The sequence below is a fragment of the Falco peregrinus genome, chromosome 2, assembly GCF_023634155.1.
Source record: "Falco peregrinus isolate bFalPer1 chromosome 2, bFalPer1.pri, whole genome shotgun sequence".
Classification (NCBI taxonomy): Eukaryota; Metazoa; Chordata; class Aves; order Falconiformes; family Falconidae; genus Falco; species Falco peregrinus.
Window position 1 is genome coordinate 4,175,704 of NC_073722.1, and position 22,749 is coordinate 4,198,452.

General features: G+C 49.0%; 2 protein-coding genes and 1 long non-coding RNA gene across 3 annotated transcripts; 2 read left to right on the forward strand and 1 right to left on the reverse strand.

The window, feature by feature from the left end:
- The first annotated feature begins 325 nt into the window (after nt 1-325).
- CDKN2AIP (CDKN2A interacting protein) lies at nt 326-12,804 on the forward strand. The gene is made up of 4 exons (XM_055795128.1): nt 326-629; nt 734-864; nt 1,638-6,727; nt 12,399-12,804. The coding sequence occupies exons 1-3, from the start codon at nt 406-408 to the stop codon at nt 3,083-3,085; spliced, it is 1,803 nt and encodes a 600-aa protein (XP_055651103.1). The 5' UTR covers nt 326-405; the 3' UTR covers nt 3,086-6,727; nt 12,399-12,804.
- Nucleotides 12,595-16,182, reverse strand: LOC129783796 (uncharacterized). The gene is made up of 2 exons (XR_008745670.1): nt 15,646-16,182; nt 12,595-14,854 (listed from the first exon to the last, which is right to left on the reverse strand). It is a non-coding gene; the product is annotated as an uncharacterized LOC129783796 (long non-coding RNA).
- Nucleotides 16,183-16,793: 611 nt separating this feature from the next.
- ING2 (inhibitor of growth family member 2) lies at nt 16,794-21,849 on the forward strand. Its single transcript, XM_055795129.1, is given in 3 exon segments — nt 16,794-17,225; nt 20,573-21,012; nt 21,014-21,849. Coding segments are annotated over 3 exon segments (861 nt in total). The 5' UTR covers nt 16,794-17,035; the 3' UTR covers nt 21,245-21,849.
- The last annotated feature ends 900 nt before the right edge of the window (nt 21,850-22,749 follow it).

Genomic DNA, 22,749 nt, shown 5'->3' on the forward strand with positions numbered 1-22,749 from the left:
GAGGCCACCCGCGGCCGCAGGGACGCGCCGACGCGGGAGCGCGCCCAGGCGAGCCCGGCAGGCGGGGCGTCCCGGGGGCGGCGTGTGCCGCCCTCCCTCACCCACCGCCAGCGGGCCCCGCTCCCCTCCCGCCTCCCGCCAGGGACCGTTAGGGACCGTTAGGGACCGCCAGGGACCGTTAGCGACCGTTAGGGACCGCCAGGGCTGGGGCTGGGCGGGGCGGGCGCGGCTCCCCCTCGGGCCGTCGGCGCCGCGCGCGCCGCAAAGCAGCCTGGGGCAGCGGCCGGCGGCTGCCGCGCGCGCCGGCTGTGAGGTCATCCCGCGCGGCCGGAAGCACCGGCGCGGCCGTTTCCGTTGCGGGGGGCGGAGGCGGGCCCCGCGCGCGGAGCGGCGGCGGCGGCGGCCATGGCGGCGGGCAAGGCGGCGGCCGAGCCCCTGGGGCGGACGGCGGAGGAGGTGGCGTGGGCGGAGGCGCTGCGCGGGGCCTGCGAGCCCGAGCACCACTGGCGGCACCGGCGGGAGTTCCTGCTGCGCAACGTGGGGGCGCCGCCGGCGGCGGGCAGCGCCGAGCTGCAGCGCCTGGTGTCCCTCTCCATGGTGTGGGCCAACCACGTCTTCCTGGGCTGCCGGTGAGTGCGGCCGGGCGGCGGGCCCGCGGCGGCGGCGGGGGCGGCGGGGGCCGCCTGACGCGCCTGCCCTCCCCTCCCCTGCTCTCCCCTTGTCGCCCCTCCAGGTACCCGCCGCAGGTCATGGAGAAGGCGCTGGAAATGGCCGATGGCATCCAGGTGACCGGCGCGCCCGTCCGCACCACGAGAGATGAACTGGTTGCCAAGGTGAAGAAAAGAGGCATATCAAGTAGCAATGGTTAGCAGATCATAGCTGTGACAATACATAGGAGTCTAGAAAATGCTTGTTTTTTCATGTTCGCCGTTTACCTCGGGCTTAGAAACTAGTCGAAATAATTTACTTTTCAAGCTCCTTCTTAACCGTTTCCCCTCTCTGTGCTGTTTCCCCCTCAAATAATACCTGTCAAAGAGATGTAATGCGTACACGTTCCGCTGGTGACGTGGAGCTCTTGTTTTGAACTGCTACAACTGGCGCCCTTTAAGCTGATTATTTATTTAACGCAACGTCTGCTGTTGTACTCCAGCTTAAACTCGTTCTTAACTACTCTGCCTTTAAGCGCCAGTCAGGTGTTGTTGCTTTGTGGGAAACTTAGTTGCTTAAAGAAATTCTTAAAGTGGGGTTTTAAAGGATGTGTTTATGATGTTAGTTGACAAAGTACGCTTTTTTGTTGGTTTGGCTGGTTGGGGTTTTTTCGTCAGCTCAGATAGCCTGTTTAATGTACTCTGGTAATTTTTGGTTTGGACTTCAAGAATAGAAATGCATTATGGCTCCCAAACCAAAACCCGAAATCTTGCACCTGAGTATTTTTGGTCTATTGCCAAAAAATACTAAAATTTCCTGAAACAGTAGGTTAATACTTGCAATTACAGTTCCACGTCTATTCCTAGTACCTACTTTTTGAATTCACAGAGGTTATTGCAAGAAGTTTTAGAAGACAGATAAATTGTCTCTAGATGGATATTTCGTAGCGTAGAAATTAAAGAAAATAACACACTTTACTTGTTTTGCAGAAGGGGTAGAGGAGCCCTCCAAGAAGCGAGCTGTTGAGAAAAGCAAAGATTGTAAGGATACTGAAAAGGATGTGAAAACAACCAAGGTAGAAGCCCTGAAGGAAACAGAGCGGGCATCGCCAAAAAAGCAGGGAAAAGATACTAGCAAAGATCCAGAAGGCTCCCAGTCAGCTTGCAGTTCAAATCAAGAAATGGTCACCGCATCAGACGTAGAAACAGAACAAAAATCTGCTAATGCTGAAAGTATGACTGAACAAACCCCATCTTCATCTGAAAAAGAGTCGGGAGAGAAGCCTTGCTCAAATCCACCTAAGGAAAGCAAATCTGAAAACGTGCCATCCCCTGAAAAGAAAACTACAGTAAGTGCAGTGCCACCAGCTGCCAAGGGCACCCCGTTGGCAGAGGCGGTGCCAGCAGCTGCCAAGAGCGCCCCGCAGGCAGCGGCAGCGACGGTGCCACCGACCACCAAGAGCACCCTGCAGGCAGCGACGGTGCCGCCGACCACCAAGAGCACCCCGCAAACAAGCACTACCTTGGTGTCTTCCAAAACACAAGCCGGTGCCCCAGCATCAGCATCCAAGAGCAGCGCTCAGGCAGGCAGCTCGCTGCTTCTGGCCCCCAAGAGCGGCACTCAGACGGGCGCCTCGCTGCTGCTGGCCTCCAAGGGCACTGCTAAGGCAAGCTCCTCACTCCTGGCCTCCAAGAGCAGTGCCGAGGTGGCTGCATCATTGCTGGCCGCTCGGAGTGGTGCTCAGCAGGGCTCCTCACTGCTGACTTCCAAGAGCAGCGCTCAGGTGGCTGCTTCACTGCTGGCTGCTCGGAGCGGCGCTCAGCAAGGTCCCTCGTCACTGGCCTCCCGGGGTGGAGCTCAGGCAGGTGCTTCCCTGCTGGCCTCCAAGAGCGGCACGCAGGCAGGTTCACTGCAGCAGGCTTCCAAGAGTGGCTCGCAGGCAGGTGAAAGCCCCGCTAAGGCTTTGTGCAAGCCGTTGACCAGTGAAGATGCGAAGGAAAGGCAGCCTTTTTTCAACAGACTGTACAAAGCTGTAGCCTGGAAGCTGGTTGCTGTTGGAGGCTTCAGTCCTAACGTAAACCACGCAGAACTTCTAAACTCATCTATTCAGTCTGTAAAAGCTACGTTAGATGTTGCTTTTGTTCCCCTGAAGGAACTTGCAGACTTGCCTCAAAATAAGAGCTCTCTAGAAAATATAGTTTGTGAACTGAGGTGCAAGTCTGTCTACTTGGGTACTGGCTGTGGTAAAAGTATGGAAAATGCCAAAGCGGTTGCTTCAAGAGAAGCTTTGAAGTTATTCCTCAAGAAGAAAGTTATTGTGAAGATATGCAAAAGAAAATACAAAGGTAGTGAAATTGAAGATTTGGTACTTCTGGATGAAGAATCAAAACCTTCAAATTTACCTCCAGCTTTAAGAAATCCTCGTGAGATCTTGTAGGGGAGAATAGCAGTTTGTACCTGTATAGTAGTAGTTCAACACAAGGACTGAAGGTTCGTTTTGTACTTCAAAAACGTAGGCTTCCAGATATTTTGTATTTCTTTCTCAGTTTTGCAAGACAATGATAGTCTTTTCACTTGGTAGCAATTGTATAAAACTTGTTAGAGACAACAAGTGCGCATTTAAAGGTATGCCTTAATATATAGCACACCAGTGTGCTGTTTTATTTGCAAAATAGTCTACCTAATTCTTCTATTTTTAATTAAACGATTAAGGTACAACTTGCTGTTTAAAACCTGACAATTTTGTAATTCTTACGATTTGATGGCAGTGTGCTCAGTTGTCTACCGTAACGTCTTTTTTAGCCACATAGAAGTATGTATATAGGGACCATAATACTTGAACGATTGAAAGTTGTTTTAAGAATTTCAATCAAAAAGTTGAATCATCTGTTTCAGGCTTGTTGTTCATAACATTCGCTGTTCTTCATACTAGGAGAGTACATAGTTGGTTGACTATTTTTATGGGATGTTTACCTAATGCTCGCAATATAAATGACACCCTGATCCCATTTAACGTACTAGCAGGTTAGATCCCATTTATCGTTACACTGTCAAATTACCAGTTAGCAGTCCAGTCACAGCTACTTCAGCCACCAAAACTCTGTAAGCAGTTCTGATTTATATTGTGAAATATAATTTACGTTTTTTTTCCAAATAAATATGGATTTCTATACTAAGCATATTTTGACTGCTACTGAAACAAAACCTCTGGGATATGCTTTTATAATACTTTGAGTTTGATTATTAAATACTGTAGCCATTTCAATAACTTTGCGATACTTTAAGAAAAGCTTTACTTTGAGTGGCTTCAAGGCGTACTCCCACAAGGATGAGATTTTTTTTCTTTGGATGCATAGCTGAGATACTGTAAAACCAATAGAGTGGACCTATGGAATATCTTTCTGCTTTTGTACCACCAAGATAAGCAAAGTGAAGATGCTGCTGTCTGCTAGAGACAGCGAGTGTATTGTGAAGCATTCACACTGACGGAGCCCTTCCTTTGCTACGTTTTTACATGATGTACAGAATGGTTTGAAGCAAAGAAAGTGGTTCTTTGCTTCAATAATATATAAAGTAACATTGAAAATAAATAACATTTATTTTCAATGTTACTGAAATACCTGCACAAACTGCATGTTTTGATATTATTGGATAATGACATGTAACTGTAAACCATAATGTCTTTAGTGCTATTTTGACTTTTTCTTGTCCAATTACAGTAGTTAGCATCATTTTGTGGCAACCTTACACCTGACAGATCCATTGATCGAGTACTACAGGAGCGAATAGGAATTCCTGGGGTCTCGGTAGTATGTACGTCCACTTAAAAGACTTCAGATTTTTTTTTTTTGTGTGATTTTGGGACTTTAAACCACAATGCTGGTGTTACACTGTACCCACAAGATTTTGAACAGCAGTGGCTGTCCAGTCTGTAGCACCTGAAAGCCGGCAAGGTGCTCGTGCTTCCCGATGGCTGGTTGAGAGCTTCCTCCATCTGACCCCTGTGCTTCTGCGCCCTCGGTCGCCCGCCCTTCGCTCTGGTTGGGTTTCTCAGGAGTTTTCCCCTCGGTGTTTCTGGAGCACCGCCTGATGTTCGGAACGCAACACATTCATTACATTGTGTCTTTCGCCACGTAGGAACTGGTGCGTGCTTCTAGTGCAGAGCAAGTTTTGTGCTGTACTTAGGAGTCGTGGTGTTTGTGCCAGGAAGCGTTGAGATCTGTTTTTAAATCCTCACCTCGTTCAGGTGGAGACACAGAATGACTGTTTTTGTGGAGCAGGAGTTGTGTCCTGTGCCCGCTGAAGTACAGCGTTTTCTAGCTGGCTGTTTGGGCATCTCCAGGTCTCCGGTTGAGAACGGCAGCCTGTGTTGCCCTGTGAAACCCTGTGTTTCCCGTCTGTAAAGCGAAGTTTGTGGTGTTGACCGACCTCGCGGTGGGGGGGGGGGGGGGGTAACTGTGTTAAAAGGCTGAGGTGCTAGATGCCTTTTTTTTAAGTCCTGACTTTAGCTTACTTTATTAAAAAATTTTTGAATGTTATTCCTCTTTGATGTTTGGTTGTGATTCATTAAAGGACGAGTCTATAGCTACTCTTAATATAAACTGAAAGTTGAAGTGTGTTATTTTTATTTCACATTCTGCATGGAAGCAGCTCAACAAGCAGAATCTGCCGTAGAAGCAAGTGAGCATTAAGTATTTGAATGAGAGTTTATTAACATTTGATTAACTCTAGAGGAAGAAATGAAGATTTTTCAAAGAACCGGCTGTGGCAAGAAGGGTTTGCATAGTCCTGTCAGCTCTAAAACCCCTGGGTTTCCCTTCCAGGCGCCATCGTGGTCTCCAGCCGGTGGGATGCTGGTCTTGAATCGCCCGGCGCGGCTGGTGAGGACCGGCTAGAACGAACGCGCTGACACCGCGGGTGTGCAGAGCTGCCCCGGGGGGGCCGTGAAACCAACCGAAACAAAAGCTGGCTGGCCCCGGTCCCTGCGGGAGTGCTGGGGACTGCAGGCGCCGGCCGTGGCTCCCGTCTCCTCTGAGGGCTGCTACAGCAGCCGAAGCACGTCCTGCCGGTGCTGCGGGAGGCCGGGTCCGTACCGATTCGGGGGGCTACGGGCAGAAGCTCGGGGGTTCCGCCGCGCGGGGGGCGCTGGCCGCACGGCGGCGCTAGAGGGCGCCGGCTGCCGGGCTCCGCGCAGGCGCGGCCGGGGTGCGGCGGGGGGCGTGGCTGCGCGCCCAGCAGCCGCTCGTGCTGCCGCCGCGGGGGCGGGGCCTCGGCCCTCAATTTGCTTAATGCTGTCGCGGGGCGGGGCCGCGCCGCGGTGGGGTACGGGTCGCGGCCACCCGTGCCCGTGGGGCTCCGCCGGGGACGGCCCGCCGGCTGCCGGCTGTGCAGCGCCTGCGGGGGCCAGCGGAGAGCGGGGCGGGGCGGCAGCACGCCTCGCCCTGGCCGGCAGGCGCTCCCGGCTGCCGTGCCGTATAAGGCGGAGCGGCCCCGAGAGCAGGGCGGGATGCTCTGAAGACCTGCTCGCTAGGCCACGCACGGAGGACACGGTTCCTCACGGGCCGCGCGCCCGCCTAGGGGAAAGTCCCCGGACCGCCGGCAGAGAGTGCCGGGCGCTACCCGCGCCCCCGCCCGCCCCGGCCTCACGCACTCCCGCCGAGACGCCCCCGGGCCGAGCGGGTGAGCGCGGGGCGGGCTCTCGTCACGGCCACAGACACGCAGGTAGTGCGCAGGCGCACCAACAGAACGGGGCTCACTCTCAGGCCATCCCCTTTTACCGGCCCGCGGCGGCGGCGCGGCACCCGCCGCAAATGCTCTCTCGCTGCTCTCCCGGCGGCGGCTCCGGGTGGCGGGACCCCGCTTCTCCTGACAGCCGCTGGGCTTCGGGGTGCGCCTGGCGGAGCGCCTGCCGCTGCCGCCCCTGCCCGCAGGGTTTCCTTCCCTGCCCGACGGAAGCACCTACGCTGCTGCCGGGGCTCCCCGGGGAAGGCCGGCACCCCGGACCGGTGAGGGCCGCCGGCGCTACCTGCCCGCTCTGGGTCCCTGATGCAAGATGCCGCTGCCCACCGCAATCCTGCACGTAAGTGCCGGCCGTGCTGATACACCACGTTCGTTCCATAGGCAGCGCCGTTCTTGCGTCTGGTATGTCAAGCAGATAACATCGCTGTGCTCGGCTCCACGGAATTCAGCCCTCTGCTGCCCTGCCGTCGTGTCTGGGTACGAAATAGGCCAGAAGAGCGCTGGCAGACATCCCCAGAATGTCCCAAGCTCAGGTACCTCAGGCCCAGAACATTACGATTAATGCTCCCCTTCCCCAAACAGCACCCAGCAGCCCAGAGCCACCGCTGCCTTCCGGTTCCTCTCCCTCGGTATTTACGAAGCTCCTGTGGTGGGGCCAGGTTTGCTAAACTAGCAGTGTCTTGCTTTTTCGGCCGAGCTACAGGCACGTGGCCTGTACGCGGGCACGCTACCGTTTGCAAACCCTGCTGGTCTCCAGTGTCTGCTGTGCATCCTCCAGCAACATCCTCACGGTGACATCTTGGCTGCAGTGTCAGACCCCTGTGCCCGGCACGTGCAGAGCGGGGAGCAGCTCTGGGCACAGCTAGCTACGACAGCTCTGACCGCTTCACACGAGAGCTTTGCGAGGGTGCACGAGGGGCTGACAAACCACCTGGCTGGAGCTGTCATTTTGGTTGCTGTCTTAGCCACTTGAACTACTCGAGCGGCTTTCTCTTTTCTCCCATAATTCTTCATCTGATCAGCTATACGTACATGGGAAAACGGAGATTACAAATTAAAATGCTATCAAAGAACCCATCCCAAAAGAAACAACTAAACTAGAGCACAGCTCTAGAAGTTCTCAGGTTTTTTGGTTGAGAAACTTTAATGAAATCCCAGTGTCCTAGTTTCATCTGCTAAGAAGGATATATCCAAGGCTCTATGCAGCTAATGTTTCATGAGCTGTCATCCCTCTGTAGTGCAGGCAGCACGTGCGGTACAGGCTGAAGACCGCAGACAAGTTTGTGTAGACAAGCTGAAGCTCGTGCAGTGGCTGGTGACTGATGTGGGTTTTTTTTTTTTTTTTTTTTTTTTTTTTTTTTGGCCCTAAAGATTGCACTGCAGCACCTTAACAATTTGGGCTGGTTTTCTTGGTGTGGACAAAAATCTCTCACTCGTAGTTTATGCTAAATGTTGGTCCCCAAATTTATTAACAGGAGAGAATACTTCAAAAATCAAACTTGGCTTGACTGTGGATGACAGTGAGCTGACATGGTCTAGTAATCCAGAGCCTGAGGAAAAAAAGTGCGCATTGAAAGGGCTTTGATGCCGTCTCTCTCTTTCACTAGGCAGATCTGTCACCCCGATTTCTAAGTTCCAAACTGCAGAGACACTAACAGCAATATCTGCTTTGTAGAATATTTTTTTAAGGTTTTCTTTCAGCTAAAATGTGCATTTTTGCCATGTTCCGCATGGTGTGTTATATGGCACACTCTGTCCATTTAACAATTCACTTGTATTTGCGTGCCTTCTAGGTGGTTCTGTTAGTTGCCACAGCAAAGGTATTCCCACTAGCTCGGTTACGTGTTTTTAAGAAAATACTGTCATTTATGCCTGCTACCACTGCACCGCCTCCCATTTTAAATCTGCTGTCAGGAAGTATCCATTTTTAGGCTGTGACTAATTCCGCTCCTCTTCCTTGCGTGAATTTACACCTGTGCCATTTCACGGAAGCCCCGTGAGTGCAGGCAGACGGTTGCTGAGCCAGGGTACTCGCCAGCGCAGAGCCGGCCTGAGCAGAGCGCTGCCGGCACTTGCAAGTGACTGTTCAGACATACGGCTGCCCTTCTGTAAATGGCAGCAGAGGTTTCCACCTGCGCTGAAGACACGTAAGAGCGCTCACAAAAGCAGGTTTTGTGTCGATAACTGGTAATAGTTTCAAATACATCGTAGGCTAATTTTGAAAACGGCACATGGTAATTTCTGAGCACAACTGCCTGTTGCTAAGGCAATGGACGATTGAGTTCCAGTGGTTACCAGTTAGGTATTTTGTTCCTCTGGTAGCATTCCTGCAACTAAAAAAGCATTGTTTGGCTCTGACATCTGAGCCTACAGCCCTTTGAAGTTTGACTAGTCACTGATGGTCAAGCAACATTAACTGTTAGGCCCAAATGGACTGCTCTGTCAGAGATGAACCACACTCTGCAGAAGCTACTTGTCACTACTAAGAAAGCTGATCAAACCAATGTTTGCCTGATTTTCTAAATCCTCTGGTGTTTACATTTTAACTGCAGTCGAAGAGACAAACTATATTCCACCAGATGCTGCCCATGGTTTGACAGTGGTCTTCCACCCCAAATTCTTCATTAGTTTGGAGCAAATGTCACGTTTCTGTTTATTATTTTGGGGAAGAGGATGGTTGGGAGGCTAGGCATCTCTTCATCTTGTTTAACCAATAATTATTCTCACAATTACAGCTGAATAATAAAGCAAATGTAAACTGTCAGTTCCTGGAAGAAAGTGTACATCAATCATATGTTAGTAGTATAGAATAATACTAATTTTTGGTAACTTGGAGTAAGTGGTTGCACCGGAAAACTTGCATAGCAGCAGCACCCCTAAGAAACACATAATGCAGGTGACTTGGTGCTAGTTATTTTGAAGATAGGAAGTTACTCTGGTGCTATTTGCAGTGACATTTCAGTTGCACTAGAGATTAAACATTTGTACTAGGTTTGGCTAAGCAGATTTGAAAGAGGAAAAAAAAAAATCCACACTAGGGAAATAAAATGAAGCTTCCTCCTGTTTGGCTTGGAGTTGTAATGACATATGCTAAAACTCTCTTCAAGATTTCAGGGGAACTCTGAAATTATAAGTGATAACTACAGGCATGTAATTACCCCATCTCCACATACGGAATGGAATTCATTTCACTGACATCTGCAGCAACAGACCTGGGTTCCCCTCACAATGGAGACATTTTTAGGGCAAGACCTACTTATACTAAGATTCTCTCTCACTCGACATATTTGGCTGGATGACTCCCACCTTCGTTTCCTGAGTTGGAAAGGAAAATCAATATCCACACAGGGGAGAGTATTACGAATGTCTTAAACCATCAGTTACTGAAACTGCCTGCCCTCATTTCACAATCTTGATTACAAAGGTGCCATTGTGTATGTTTGTTTCTTGTAAGAGGAAGAAGTAAGAACGTGTTTTTCACATGACCTGCGCTGAGTAACAGAATCACAGAAACACAGCATGCATGTTAGCGTGTAGCTCAGGTAAGAGCACACAAAAAAATCCTTTGTTTATTGTGGGCAAAAGGGGCTCAGTTCTTTTCCGTTAAAGTCACTTGGATTCTTCCATTTACTTGAACGGAAGAGGATCAAGCCTCAGGGCTCAAGCAAGACAATAAAGACGGTTGTCGCTTACTTGCATAAGATTAACTTGTTAACGTTCTTCACCTGGCTTCCCTAAACATCGTTAGCACACTTTGCCAGTTCTTTGGCATGGTGATTGGCTCTGGAGCTGGAAAGCAAATCCACCGGATCATTTATGCTTTAAAATGGTAGGTGAGGAAGAAGAGTCACTGTCTGAAAGCTGTTTCCTGGAGAGGAAAACAGGGGCATGTCACTTTAGCCACGAGCAGACAGATCTATGTTTTAAATGACAGGGAATGATCCATGTGGCTCTACCCATTGCAGCAGCCATCCACTGCCCCTCAGCTGGTCAGCAGTGTCCCCCTCCTCTAAGGAGCTATGCCAGCCAGCATGCTCCATAGCACCTAGCGGATACTCTCAAAAAGGAGCAGTGTGGTTCTGCTCAAAGCAGAGCGACAGCGTGTCAGTATGCTCTGATGGAAGCAATGACTTCACATAAAAGTGAATTTCCTTAACAGGCCCTGCCCTGGCCTATCAAATTCTCAAAACACTTTTGGGTACAGCCGTGGGATTAGAATACGGAAGCTGAATGGGAAGAACTGTAAAAATAGATAAATAGTCATTACAAAATAAAGCACAAAGTAAACCCTAGTTTGCAAACTTTATTCCATTTTTCACTCCGCTCATGGTGAGATAAACAGAACCCATCAGCTTGAAGAAAAAAGATGAGCTGGATATTGCAGCTGCCTTCCTCTACGTGTTAATATAAGTCAACTGATTACTAATTTGCACTCATTATTTTCTTTTAAGGCACATTAGCAGAAAACTTGGACCTTTTCCAGTTTTGAACAGATGTTTGCATTTGGATGAAGAACATGCATCTCCTGATCAGTGTGGGAAGTTTGTTACTCGGTGCTAGACAGCTGTTTGATACAGCAGAGCAGGAGGCTAGATGGGAAAAAAACACATGCCAGTGTTTTCAGGAAATGTACTGGTTTAGTTTATCACCTTATTGAAATGGTCTGACCTTAGTCCATGTCTTACTTGTAGGAGTCCTACACTTGTGTAAACGAAAGAGAAAAATAATAATGGTTGTTTCCATACATGGTGAAAAATTTATGAAATTGATTACTGCTTATGAAGAAGTCTTTGTCTTTAATTAGGAATTGTTTAACCTGGACAGTGAGCTCAGGGAGCTCTAAGACAACTTTAATGAGCAGGTGGTGTTTGTCCTGAGCCCCCTGAACAAGCAAGACGTGAGCAGGACCATCCAGACAGTAAATACTGTGTGCAGCTGTGTCATGACGATAACTCCACCTCGCTTGGGCATTTGGCCAACATCCCTGGTGTGTGTGAAGCTTACCAACCATGAGACAGCGCACGCCTGCACTTCACCTAAACTTAAAAGTTTACATACACTAGGTGTGTAAACTATTTTTGTTCTTCACCGAGTGTAAAGGCAGGCAAGCTGCAGGACTGGACAGCAGCCTCACCTACGGGTGGACACACCACGTAGGAACTTTCCCAGTTACCGAGAGACTCCTGGTGCCGGCTGCAGCGGGGCTTCCCAGCCGAAGTGTGGGCCTGGATGGTGTTAAGGTGGTAGCTGGTGATGTGTCCTTTTCTCAGTCTCTGTAACGCTTTGCAATAATGATTTGGTGCTTCGCTCCTATTGCTCCTTTATCATATTGTGATTAATAACTAGGACTGTTTCCTTTTGTCATATTGCATGCTATTTTCTTGTATCGTGTTGTAGTATAATAAACTGCATTTATTCTTGTATTTGATTTGGAATTTGGTTTTGCTCGGTATCCAGTCAATCAGCAAAATACCATATGATTTGTATTTCACCAGATAAATCAAGCCTAATATTTAAGGAAAATCACAAGCAATGTCTGCCATTACAGGGAAGTATCTTTTTTGGATGACCTGATATTAGAGAGGTTTTCAAGAACAGCTTATCCAGACAAACATGCCACTACCTCTGTAGCTCTGGGAAAGATAGCCTCTTTCTGGAATATTGCCTATATGAAGGTCAGCTATGGCCTTTCCATACAACTTTTCTATGGCCTATAGCTTTCTTCAGCTGACTTCTAAAAGGCCCACCTGGCTTGTACTCATTCTTTCTTTTCTTTGCATTTTCTTGGTATCTCAGAGAATTCTTCATCCTCTCTGTCTCACAGAAACTAGAGAAGCAAGCCTACCAAGAAACGTAGAGTGTCAAAAAGTTCTGTTCCATTTGCTTAAAGGAAGCACCCTGGTATCATCGTTTGAGTGTTTCTACTAAATGCTAAGTAGGTCTTTCACTATTACAGCCCCTTACAGACTGGTCCCCATCCATAATGCTGCTTTTCATTATGTTCTCCACAGGCTGAAACTCTTCCCATGCTATCAATGGAATGCTGAACAAAATCTTACCAACTCGTGTATTATCAGGTGAAACGGGACAGGAATCAGCTACGATTTGAGGATATAAAATCAAGATTACCACAGATGAGAGGCAAAACTGCAAAACGGAAAAATAAGATTTGGACTAAATATCTGGAAATATTTTTTATATACATACATATACATATATATACACGTACATATCAAAATCTATACAATATAAGGAAATAAACTTTCACAAAAAGAAGGGAAATTCTCTGATTGCAACTTTGAAAAACCGTACTGGGAAATTATCAGTAAAGAAACAAAGCTGTTGGGATCTGTTCTCCACGAAAAGTGAGGGTAGTTTAGAGACATATAAATCAATCTAAATAAATTGAGTATAGGACTTCTGTGTATTATTACTCTTGGAAGACAACCATTGAGGTGGGTTTTATGTAATACACCCTAATAACATATCCCCGATACCACTGTGAATGTCGACATCAAGCTGACAATTCTCCACTTAGTGGAGAGGGTATGTGGAAATCTATGGTCATTCTGCCTGTCCACCTCCACAAATAGCAGGATTTTGCTCTACCGTGCCTTGTCTTCTCTCCAGATTATTCTCACAGGCATCGAACGAAGAGATATAGTTGCGTCACAGAGGCTATCAACCCGTGAACTTGAGTCCGGTACCTCAAAATTCTCGAGTGCTTTCTTCTAGCCATTTTGAGGCATGATCAAACCGGAGAATTTAGCCCACTACTCTTGTTTTCCATGTCCCTGACGCTTCAAACATGCAGCAAGCCAAGGCTTCTTTTTTCCTATGGAAATCTGGTCTAATGTTACTGCTGCATTCTTAAGACTACTCAAAACTTAAAACTTTATTTTAGGGCTCGAAAGCAGCAGACAACATTTAAGTTCAGCAAACATTAGCAGATCTCTGCTGTACCTTAGATATTGCTTCCCCCATAGTGACATACAGCAAGTTTTTAGCACAGAAACCACCTGTCACAAATGTTACAAATTATTCTAGAAAGACCTTCTTGGCTATTTCTTTACCAGTGGCCCATATTTAGTTTCTTGTCAGAAAAGAGGGATGCCAAAATGTTACTTTTAAATTAACATTTAATAGTAAATAATTTTTAATTTTAAATAACATGTTAATTTTTAATGAACATTTTTCCTATGTTTTTCTGCTTTGTAGGGGAAATCTCTATTTCTCAGCTTGCTTTCTTCATGACATGGCAGAACAGTACAGCCACTGAAGCTCATTATAAGCAGAAACACATCCCCTTGAAACAGAAAGAATCTTCTTTCTAAAGAATATTGTATCACTTAATCTAGGTCCTTTGGCACTGGTATACAGGTAGTGCTTTTTGCCTCTACGGTAATTATCTGTTAGTATTATATGAAAAAATTAAACTGAAGAGGCTTCAGTTACTCAGAAGTGACAGCAATGAATACCACACGATTAAGTTTTAGCTGTTCGCTGCCCATGGAACTGGGTTATTTTCACTTTCCAAATCTGCTTGTGCAAAAATGAGACAAGATCTGAGGCTTAGCTTCATTAATCTGAGCTGTCACGACACACAAAAAAGCAGCAGCTGGTTTTACTGGTGTTACAGATTTTAAGATGGAGATGTCCTCTTAAGAATATGAACAGACTGAGTTTTGGCAAACTACTTCCTGTTTTTTTGGCTGGTGACATCAGAGTAACAATGTTTTGAAAGTACTGCCTACAACTTTGTTTTCATCATTTTTATGAACTTGCCAACACACTGCTGACTCAGGCAAAGCTGCCCGTCTACAGCTACAATTACTTCACATCTTAGATGTAGATGTATGAAAATCACTGTCTTGTAGGATACCAGCTTAGCAGCTGCCTGAGTTGAAAGATAAGAATGTGTTTAAATACTTTCCTGGGTCTTAGGAAAATAACACTTTCAGATTGCCATCATGTGAGATGGTAATATGCAGGCTGGCCAGACAAAGTCAGTGAAGTTCAACACACTAATTTTGTCGTAGGACTAGCCATGGAACTACCTGGCACAGAACATGTATTCACAGAACCACAGGAAAAAAAGTAGGCTGGAAGGAATCCTCTGGAGGCCATCAAAGCCAGCCAGCTTCACAGCCAGATCAGGTTGTGCCAGGCCTCATCCAGTTAGGCTCTGAAAATATCCACGGACTGAGACTAAACAACCTCTCTGAGCAACCTGTACTGCTACTTAACCACTACTCTAGATCATGCCATCCTAAAATGTTATCTACAGGATCAGTACCGGTACTCTTTCAGCACTGGCCACTTACCTACAGGTAGGAATTCAAGACAGAAGGGGTTTGGGGGAATTTAGATTACACACACGCACCATTTTACCCTTGAATTCACTCATCTCTGATGCTGTTTTTTCTGTTTGCCAGATGTTGCATTTTCCCCGCTTTTTTTCAGGTTCCTGAAATATAAATGCAACATACTGCAAAACGTACAGGTCCTGTCAGGATGTTTCAAGACTCCACAAGATTTTCTTCCCTGATGCTTACCGATTATTCTTCATGTAGTAAAGATCAGAGAAATGCCTGACAGAGAGGTGGGGATGAAATCTCAACCTTTTAATAATTCAATCTGCTTTGTATTATTCTTCCAGTAGGGAAAAGCATGTAGCTGAAAAGTGTGTTTCTACTTTTATTTCCTATTATATTTGTTGTAGCCAACATTTGATGCAAATTCTGCAACAGCCTTGGGAAAGACAGGATACAGTGTCAAACTTGGGAGGTTTGTTGGCAGGCAAGCGGCTTTCGAAAGGCTAAAGTTCTTTGATGCCTTATTTGAAATTCTCTGAAATGACTCCTCAGGATAAAATGTCACTCAGCCTCCCTAAGTGATAGTTTATTAGAAATCACTTTGCTCTTCTTTAAAGCTAAATCAGGTAGCTTTTATCATGGGTAAGAGCAGTCTAAACTACTGCTTCTTGCAGTTGGAGGATATGAACGAACTAGATGCCGCACCCTATCAGCTGCTGCAGTGAGAAAAGCTTGGCAGCGGAGCACACTTGTGTAGCAGACTAAACTTGCCTTCCCTGCACATAGCCTGTCCCTCTGCTACGGGTACAAACCTCATGACGGAAAATGCTTTTCAGAAATAAACTGTTGCACATACAGCTCTCAACAGCGCCTGGGAGAGAAATACACAAGCCGCCTGCAAACAATGTAATGCGCGTACACGTTTTATTGCAATAGAACTTACTCGCATCCCCCTCCTGTCAGTCACGATGCCTTCCGAACAGGCGTGTTTCGAGAGTGCTGGCAGATTATTTTGTATGCCAAAATACTCCAAGAAAATGAGAGGACGGTGCAAATGGTAAGGCTTCAGCATCAAACGTAAACCTTCTGCACATTTCTGCTAGCTCTGATATCTTTGCTATTATCTCCTGAAAATGTGGGGAGCTTCAGGGTTACGACTGAAAACACAGTGCAGAGCATCGCAGCCTATAGAGGGAACAAAGCGCACTCCGCGACAGCCACAACACATCCTCCAGGTAAACTCCCCAGCGTCTCCAAGGTCAGCGAACGTTTTTGGGAAGAGCAAATAAACCGGGGGCGACTGACCAACGAGAGGCGCTAGCCAGCGCTAACAAGCACGCCCGGCGAGAGCAGGAGGCACGCCTGAGGGACCCCCGGGGGCCTCCCTCTGGTGACACTCCCGGTCCTCGGAGCCAGGCCCCGGCGCCGCTCCTGCCCTGCCAACAGCTCCGCAGCGGCGGGAGCTGACTGAAAGCTGCAGGTAAAACGCAACTACTCACACCCGGCCGGCGTTTCTGCGCTCCTCGGCTCGCCCTCGCCCGGGGTGCGACAGGGCCGCGGCAGGGGGCACAGGCCGGCCCCGGCTGCCCCTCAGGGAGGGCGGCGAGGGCGCGGCGCCCGTTGCCCGGCGGGGCCGGGGGCGGGCACGGCGGTGCCCGGGGGACGCACGCGCCCGGCCCTTGGGGCAGCTCCCGCCCCGCGCGCGTGGCGCCTCAGCGCCCCCCGCAGCGGCCGCGCGCCCCCGTCCACACACGGGCGCCGCCGGGGCACCCGGCGCGGGACGGGGCGGGCCCGCTCGGGCGCCGCCGCCTCACTGCGCGCTGCCGCCGGGCTGCGGGACGCGGGCAGCCCCCCGCCACGGCCACGACACACACACCCCCCCCCACGAGGGCGGTCACCGCTCCGCCCGGGCGCGGAGGGAGGAGGAGTGCGCCTTTAAGAGAGGCTCCGCCCCCGCGCTGGCTCCCGCCCCTCGCCGCGCGCCGGGCCAGTAGGAGCGGGCGAGCGGGGAAGGCGGGAGAATGCGAACCCCTGGCAGCGCCGCCAGCCGCGCCTTATAAGGGCAGGGCCTCGCGCATGCGCGCAGCCCGGCGGCCAGGGGCGGGGGCTCCGAGGGGGTTTTGCTTCGGCGGCGGCACCGCGGCGGGAAGGGGCGCGGGACCCCGCGGCGGGGCGGCCCGGCCCGGGGTGCGCTCAGCCCTCACCGCCCCTCCGCGGCGCCTCGGCGCGGCCCGCGCAGCTCGGCCCCCGGCGGGCAGGGGGGCGGCGGCAGGAGGGAGCGGAGCGGGGCCGCCGCGGGGACCCCGCGCCCGGTGCGGGCGGCGCGGCGGCGGATGTGCTGCTGGCGCGGGGGGATGATGCTGGCGGGGCCGCAGCTGGTGTCGGGGCCGGCGGCGCCGGGCGGGGAGCGGGCCCGGCTGCTCTCGCTCTACGTGCAGGACTACCTGGAGTGCGTGGAGTCGCTGCCGCTGGACATCCAGCGCAACGCCTCGCTGCTGCGGGAGATGGACACGCAGTGCCAAGGTGGGCGCCGCCGCGGGACGCGGCCTCCGCCACAGGGCACCGGGCGGACGGGGGGGTGGGAAGGGGGCGGCCTCCCGCCGCACATGCGCCCGGCGCGGAGAGGCCGGAGCTGGGGCGGGCCCGGTGCAAGGGGGGTGGGCGCCGGGGTGGGCCCCCTGCCGGGGCCTGCGCGGGGCTGAGCCGGCGGCGTTGCCGGGGCGCCGCGTTCGCCGGCGGCCGGTCCCTCCCGGGGGAGGGCGCCCCGGGGCGGCGGCCGGTCACCGGAGGCGCTGGGAGCCGGCGGTGCCTCCGTGCCCGGCGCTAGGCCCCGGCTCCGTGCGGGGCCGCTCCCGCCCCGCCTTCCCCCGCCGAGCAGCCCCGGTGCTCGAACCGGCGGCGGCGCCGCTGGAGCTGGCGGGGCGGCAATCGGTTTTCCAGCCCTTTCTGCCCCGCCGCCGCGGGGGTGCGGTGCCGCGTCCCGGCGGAGCCGTGTCCCCGTCCCGCGGCTGATCGCTGCTGCCCGGGGGGGGCTGAGGCGCGGCTCCCCGGAGCGTTCCCCGGCTCGCGGGAAGTTACCGCGGGCTCCGGCTTCTGCCGAAAGGCGGATTAAATCCCGATCAAACCGTCCCGCCTCCTCCTCGTGGGCGACGCGGCTGCGGCACCTTCTGCCGCCGCCCTGCGCCCGGCCGTACCGCGGCGGAGCGCTGCCGCCCGCACCGCGCGGCGGGGCCCGGGCCGAGGGGTGTCCCGGGGAGCGGGCGCTGGAGCTGGCCCCCCTTCCCCTGGCATGGCTGGCTTCCCCGTGGCTTTTGGCGGGGGCTGTTAAGGCCTTTCAGCCGCTAAATGGGCCGCCTCAGAAGACGGCTATTGTGAACGGATTCTCTCAATTATCTTTCTAATTTACCCAGGAAGATATGCAAGAACGGAGCTTTTGTGAGTGTTCCGCGGTTTTAAAGTCTACGGGGCGTAGACTTGTCTGCAGCGTTTTGAATTCTCGGTCAAGGCTGGGCTGCCTGGCACGCTCTTTACCTGCCCTGTCGCCATCACTCCGCGTCTGCCTGGAATACATTCCGCCTCCTCTTTAGGCTCCGTCTCCTGGATTTTATTCCTCCGGCCACTAACACGATACTGGGCCAAAGCAGAAGTTCGTTGCCGGATTTACCAAAGCCTCCGGAATGTCATCAACAACAAAAAGTTGCATAAAAATATTTTAGGCCCGAGTCTGAAGATGTAAAAGCACTACTCTATAATTTCAGCTAGCTTAAAAGGTAGCGGTAGCTCATGCAGGAGGGACAAAGCCACTCCTGTGCTTGGAAAACTGAAATCCTTTTAGCTTTTATTAGCTCCACCAAACTTAATCAGATTATCTGTAATGAACACTTGGCCCTGGTTTGTGTTGTGCTGGGTTTTTTTGTGTGCGTTTTGGTTTGTAGCAGGGGTTTCAGAGCTGTTTAGCTGGATGGATGGATGGGATGCCGCCTCTAATCTTGGGGACCAACAAGGAGTTTGGTGAACTTTTATCTCTGTCAGTCCACAAGTTCTTTTTAATGGGTGGTGGTCCATTTAAAGTCTTCAGGATATCTTCATGGGCTGCATTCAGGGAACAGTCAACATAGGGTGAATGTTTTTCTTTGTCACAGTGTGAAAAAGTGAACAGTTACTGCTTGTGGGTTTTTCTAGGCAGGGCATTCCCACTATGGGAAATCTGTGTAACTGCACCTACATTGCCTCCTCTCCACCACCCCCATCCCCCGCTCCCCCCCAAACACACACACACAAAAAAAAAGCAAGCTGGGTGGAAGGTAATGTGGCTGCAGAATATTGTACGCTGGTTATGCCTTTCTAGTTCAGCACATACAACATATCTTACTCCATCCTTTTCAGGAGCAGAGAGTAAGATTCACCACCACCGCTGTCAGGGTAACAGGCAAGCAATGCAGCTGAAGATGCAGGGAAACTTAAGCTGTGTTTTTAACGGTAGTTGAAATGCTAGTATTGAGAAAAAATAGGTTAAGTGAATTATTGCACAGGCAGAGTAGTGATTATCTTCCCCTAGTGAAGGTCTGAAACAGAACAAAATGCTGTTGGCTACTGTTGTCATACAGGTTTCAGAATTTATAGTAAAAAATGACCGTTCATGCTTAAGCTAATCTTTCAAGATGTCAGCAGGAAAAAATAATCACTCTGAACAATGTTGAGGTAATATCTATGGTTCCCATTTAGCACAAGCTTGAATCATCTCACAACCGTACAACAGACAAATACTTTAAAAAATGAAAGCCGGTTTGTGAAACGCAGGCTTTCAGGAAGGGATAGATTGTACTGCCTATCTTTTTACTTCTAAAACAAGTAGTGTCATTCATAAATTCCCTTGCCTGTTTAAATAAAATCCTTAAGTTGTTTCTGAAGGAACCAGTACTGTAGCTAACACTGTGCATCAGGTTTCACTGTCAGTTCTACGAATCTATTTCCTTCCACGTTAGCAATTTCTCTGTCTTTCGCGTATAGATCTAGTGTAAGTTTTGATCTGAAGATACTATTTTAAAATCCAGCAGTATAGAAAAGTAGAGTACAGACTAAGGCTGGCTTATAAGGCATTTGTTAACCCTGTTTGGGTTCATTAAACTCGCTTTCAAGAACTAAATTTTATTAAAGATTCACAGCCACTCATCCAGTTACTTTGCACGACGTGCAAGAAGAAAAGCTTAGAAGTCAGACTGAGCCGCTCATTACTGATTGCTTAAAAAAGGAAAAGCATTTTGAGTGGTTTAAGTTGATTTAAATCCTGACTGTAACTATACTATTATGTAACTTCAGTTGTCGTACTCCTTATTTATAACAACATCAACTTGAAAGTGTAATACCAAACGTTTAGATGAATAAGAAGGGGAAGGCAGAGAATCTGGATATCCTAATTGTGGAGTGTTATATATTATGTAACGATGATATGAATTCCGAGTTTCTTCCTGTGGTACAATAAGCTATAGCTTTAGTTTGTAGGCCAGGGTTTTGGAACCACTGTGGTAAGGGCTCTCAACAGAAATTCCTGCTTTTTCAGATGGAGCCAGGATATGGACTATCTGTGCTCCAGCAGCTATGATTCCCTTTCTTGGTTTATCCTTTCTTTTTCCAATGGCTAAAATAAGCTTGCTTTTTCTTGGAACTTAAGAATTTTTTCTTGGAACAGATTGTGATCTTAAACACTGATTTGATGACCTTGGGTAACTTGAATAAAATATCCAATCTAGCCCACTAGGGTATACTATAATTAAAATTTGTACTATTTCTCATCAGTTAAAAATACATTTCTATATTTTCTTGAGCATGTTCCATCTTGTTTAATTATTCTTACTATCTTTATTTTATAGAAGCGTTAAAAGAAATAGATGATGTCTATGAAAAATACAAGTCAGAAAATGATCCTGTTCAGAAGAAACGCTTGCAGCAGCATCTTCAGCGTGCATTAATCAACAGCCAAGAACTTGGAGATGAGAAAATTCAAATAGTTACTCAAATGCTAGAACTGGTAGAGAATAGAGCCCGGCAAATGGAAACACACTCTCAATGTTTTCAAGATCTGTCTGAGAATGAAAAGCCTCTGGAAAAGGCAAAGATGGAGTCCTGCCAGCCAGAGAGATCTTCGCGTAGACCTCGTCGCCAGCGAACCAGCGAAAGCCGTGATCTGTGCCATATAGCAAATGGTATTGATGACTGCGATGATCAGCCACCTAAAGAAAAAAGATCTAAATCTTCCAAGAAGAAAAAGCGCTCCAAAGCCAAACAAGAGAGAGAGGTTTCACCTGTAGAGTTTTGCAATTGATCCCAATGAACCAACTTACTGCTTATGCAACCAAGTGTCTTATGGCGAAATGATAGGATGTGACAACGAACAGTGTCCTATCGAGTGGTTCCACTTCTCATGTGTTGGACTCACCTACAAACCGAAGGGCAAGTGGTATTGCCCCAAGTGCAGAGGAGACAATGAGAAAACAATGGACAAATGTACTGACAAATCAAAAAAGGATAGAAGATCGAGGTAGTGAAAGCAATTCATGTTTTAAAGAGTTGCTCTTTTTATATTAAAATGTTTAATTTCCAGAGAATGCTGTTTTAGGAAATGCATAAGACTATGCAATAATTTTTAATCTATAATATTAATGGAGTATTAAAAGCTGTTATACCTTCTGTGATCTTTAACTTTCTGCACTGAATAACCAAATAATTGATACAGGGTGGCTTCAGACCTTCACAGAAGACATTACAAGCATATGGCGCTTGGTTTCAATTTAGCCCCATTAGTATTTTAAAGAACATTGTGAATCTTGAAATAATGGTGGTGGGAAAGATACTGAAGAACTTTTCATGTTTTGGGAAAGGCCTTGAAAGGCCTCACCTAACTGCTAGAATCTTAACAACTGAATTTGTTCTTTATCCCAGGTCTTGAGTTCTCAGTTTTTGTGTTAACATCACACATTTGGAATTGGGGTTTTTGAATTCAGCTGTAACTGTAAAAGTCTTCCGAGCTAAAAGCAGACCTCTTCAGTGACTTTCATATGACCAGTGTGTTATTTCAAGGAAGAAAATACCACTAACTTAAGCTTTTTTTTTTTTTTTGGTCAATATTAAACTCGTCTTTGTGACTTTACACTTGGGAGTCAGTTCGTGGCTATGGTAGAATTATAGTGCATAAGCAGTTTTGGATATTCTTAGTAGATTTTGTCTGCATTCTGTTGAGCATCCTGATGTGGTCTTTATTGTTTAAGATGGTCTCTCTAATGCCAAAACTATTTCCCTGATAGTTTTATGTTTTGCCACTGCCTATATGAGCCTTGAAGTGGTAGAAGTCAATATCCCTTCCACTCAAGGGATCCCATCTCAGGGAACAGAAATTGCAAATGTGATGGAGCCTTCATCATGAGCAATCTCTAGAGAGCTGAAAAGTGACTTGTATTCTCTGGGATGTAAACTTTGTTTTTCTTTAAGTGGTATTTGTGTATGTGTGTGGCCACACTGGGCTTTAGGCACAGTTCTTGGACTTGGGCAATTATTCAAAAAGCCTGAAAGCAAAAGCTTTCAGTGAAAGTTTTGATAGATAAAAAATCCCCAAAACATGAGCATGACTGGTACAGAGCAATTAGATAAATCCCAGCTGGTTTCTGACTGGCTATGTAACAGCGTTGTCTTGGAGTAAGCCAGTAGTATCTAAATATTACTTGGGTCGTAAGTAAAAGTAAAACTTCCTCACCCCCACGCTTTAAAGGGGGGGGGGGGGGGGAGAAGATGAAACTAGCTGTACCTGTTCCTTTGCGATGGGAGATGCTGATGGAGGAGTGGTGTACCAAAGCTTGCACTTAGGGGTCCTGCTCAATAATGTTCTTCCTTGAGACTGCCTGTGTCCTGGTGGGCTTGGCAAGGCAGACAGAGCAGCTCTGCAGTGCTGGGTGGGGGGGGGTTACCTCTTGGTGGGCTGCAGGTGCTCAGAAGTCCCCACAGGTCTCTGCTCTTTGCTGCTATGGTCTCCCTTGACAGGGCCGAGCCTGATTGA

Coding starts and splice junctions, on each gene's coding strand:
- CDKN2AIP (XM_055795128.1), top strand. CDS start 406: ATGGCGGCGGGCAAGGCGGCGGCCGAGCCCCTGGGGCGGACGGCGGAG. Junction 630..733: donor CACGTCTTCCTGGGCTGCCG/GTGAGTGCGGCC, acceptor TCGCCCCTCCAG/GTACCCGCCGCAGGTCATGG. Junction 865..1,637: donor AGGCATATCAAGTAGCAATG/GTTAGCAGATCA, acceptor CTTGTTTTGCAG/AAGGGGTAGAGGAGCCCTCC.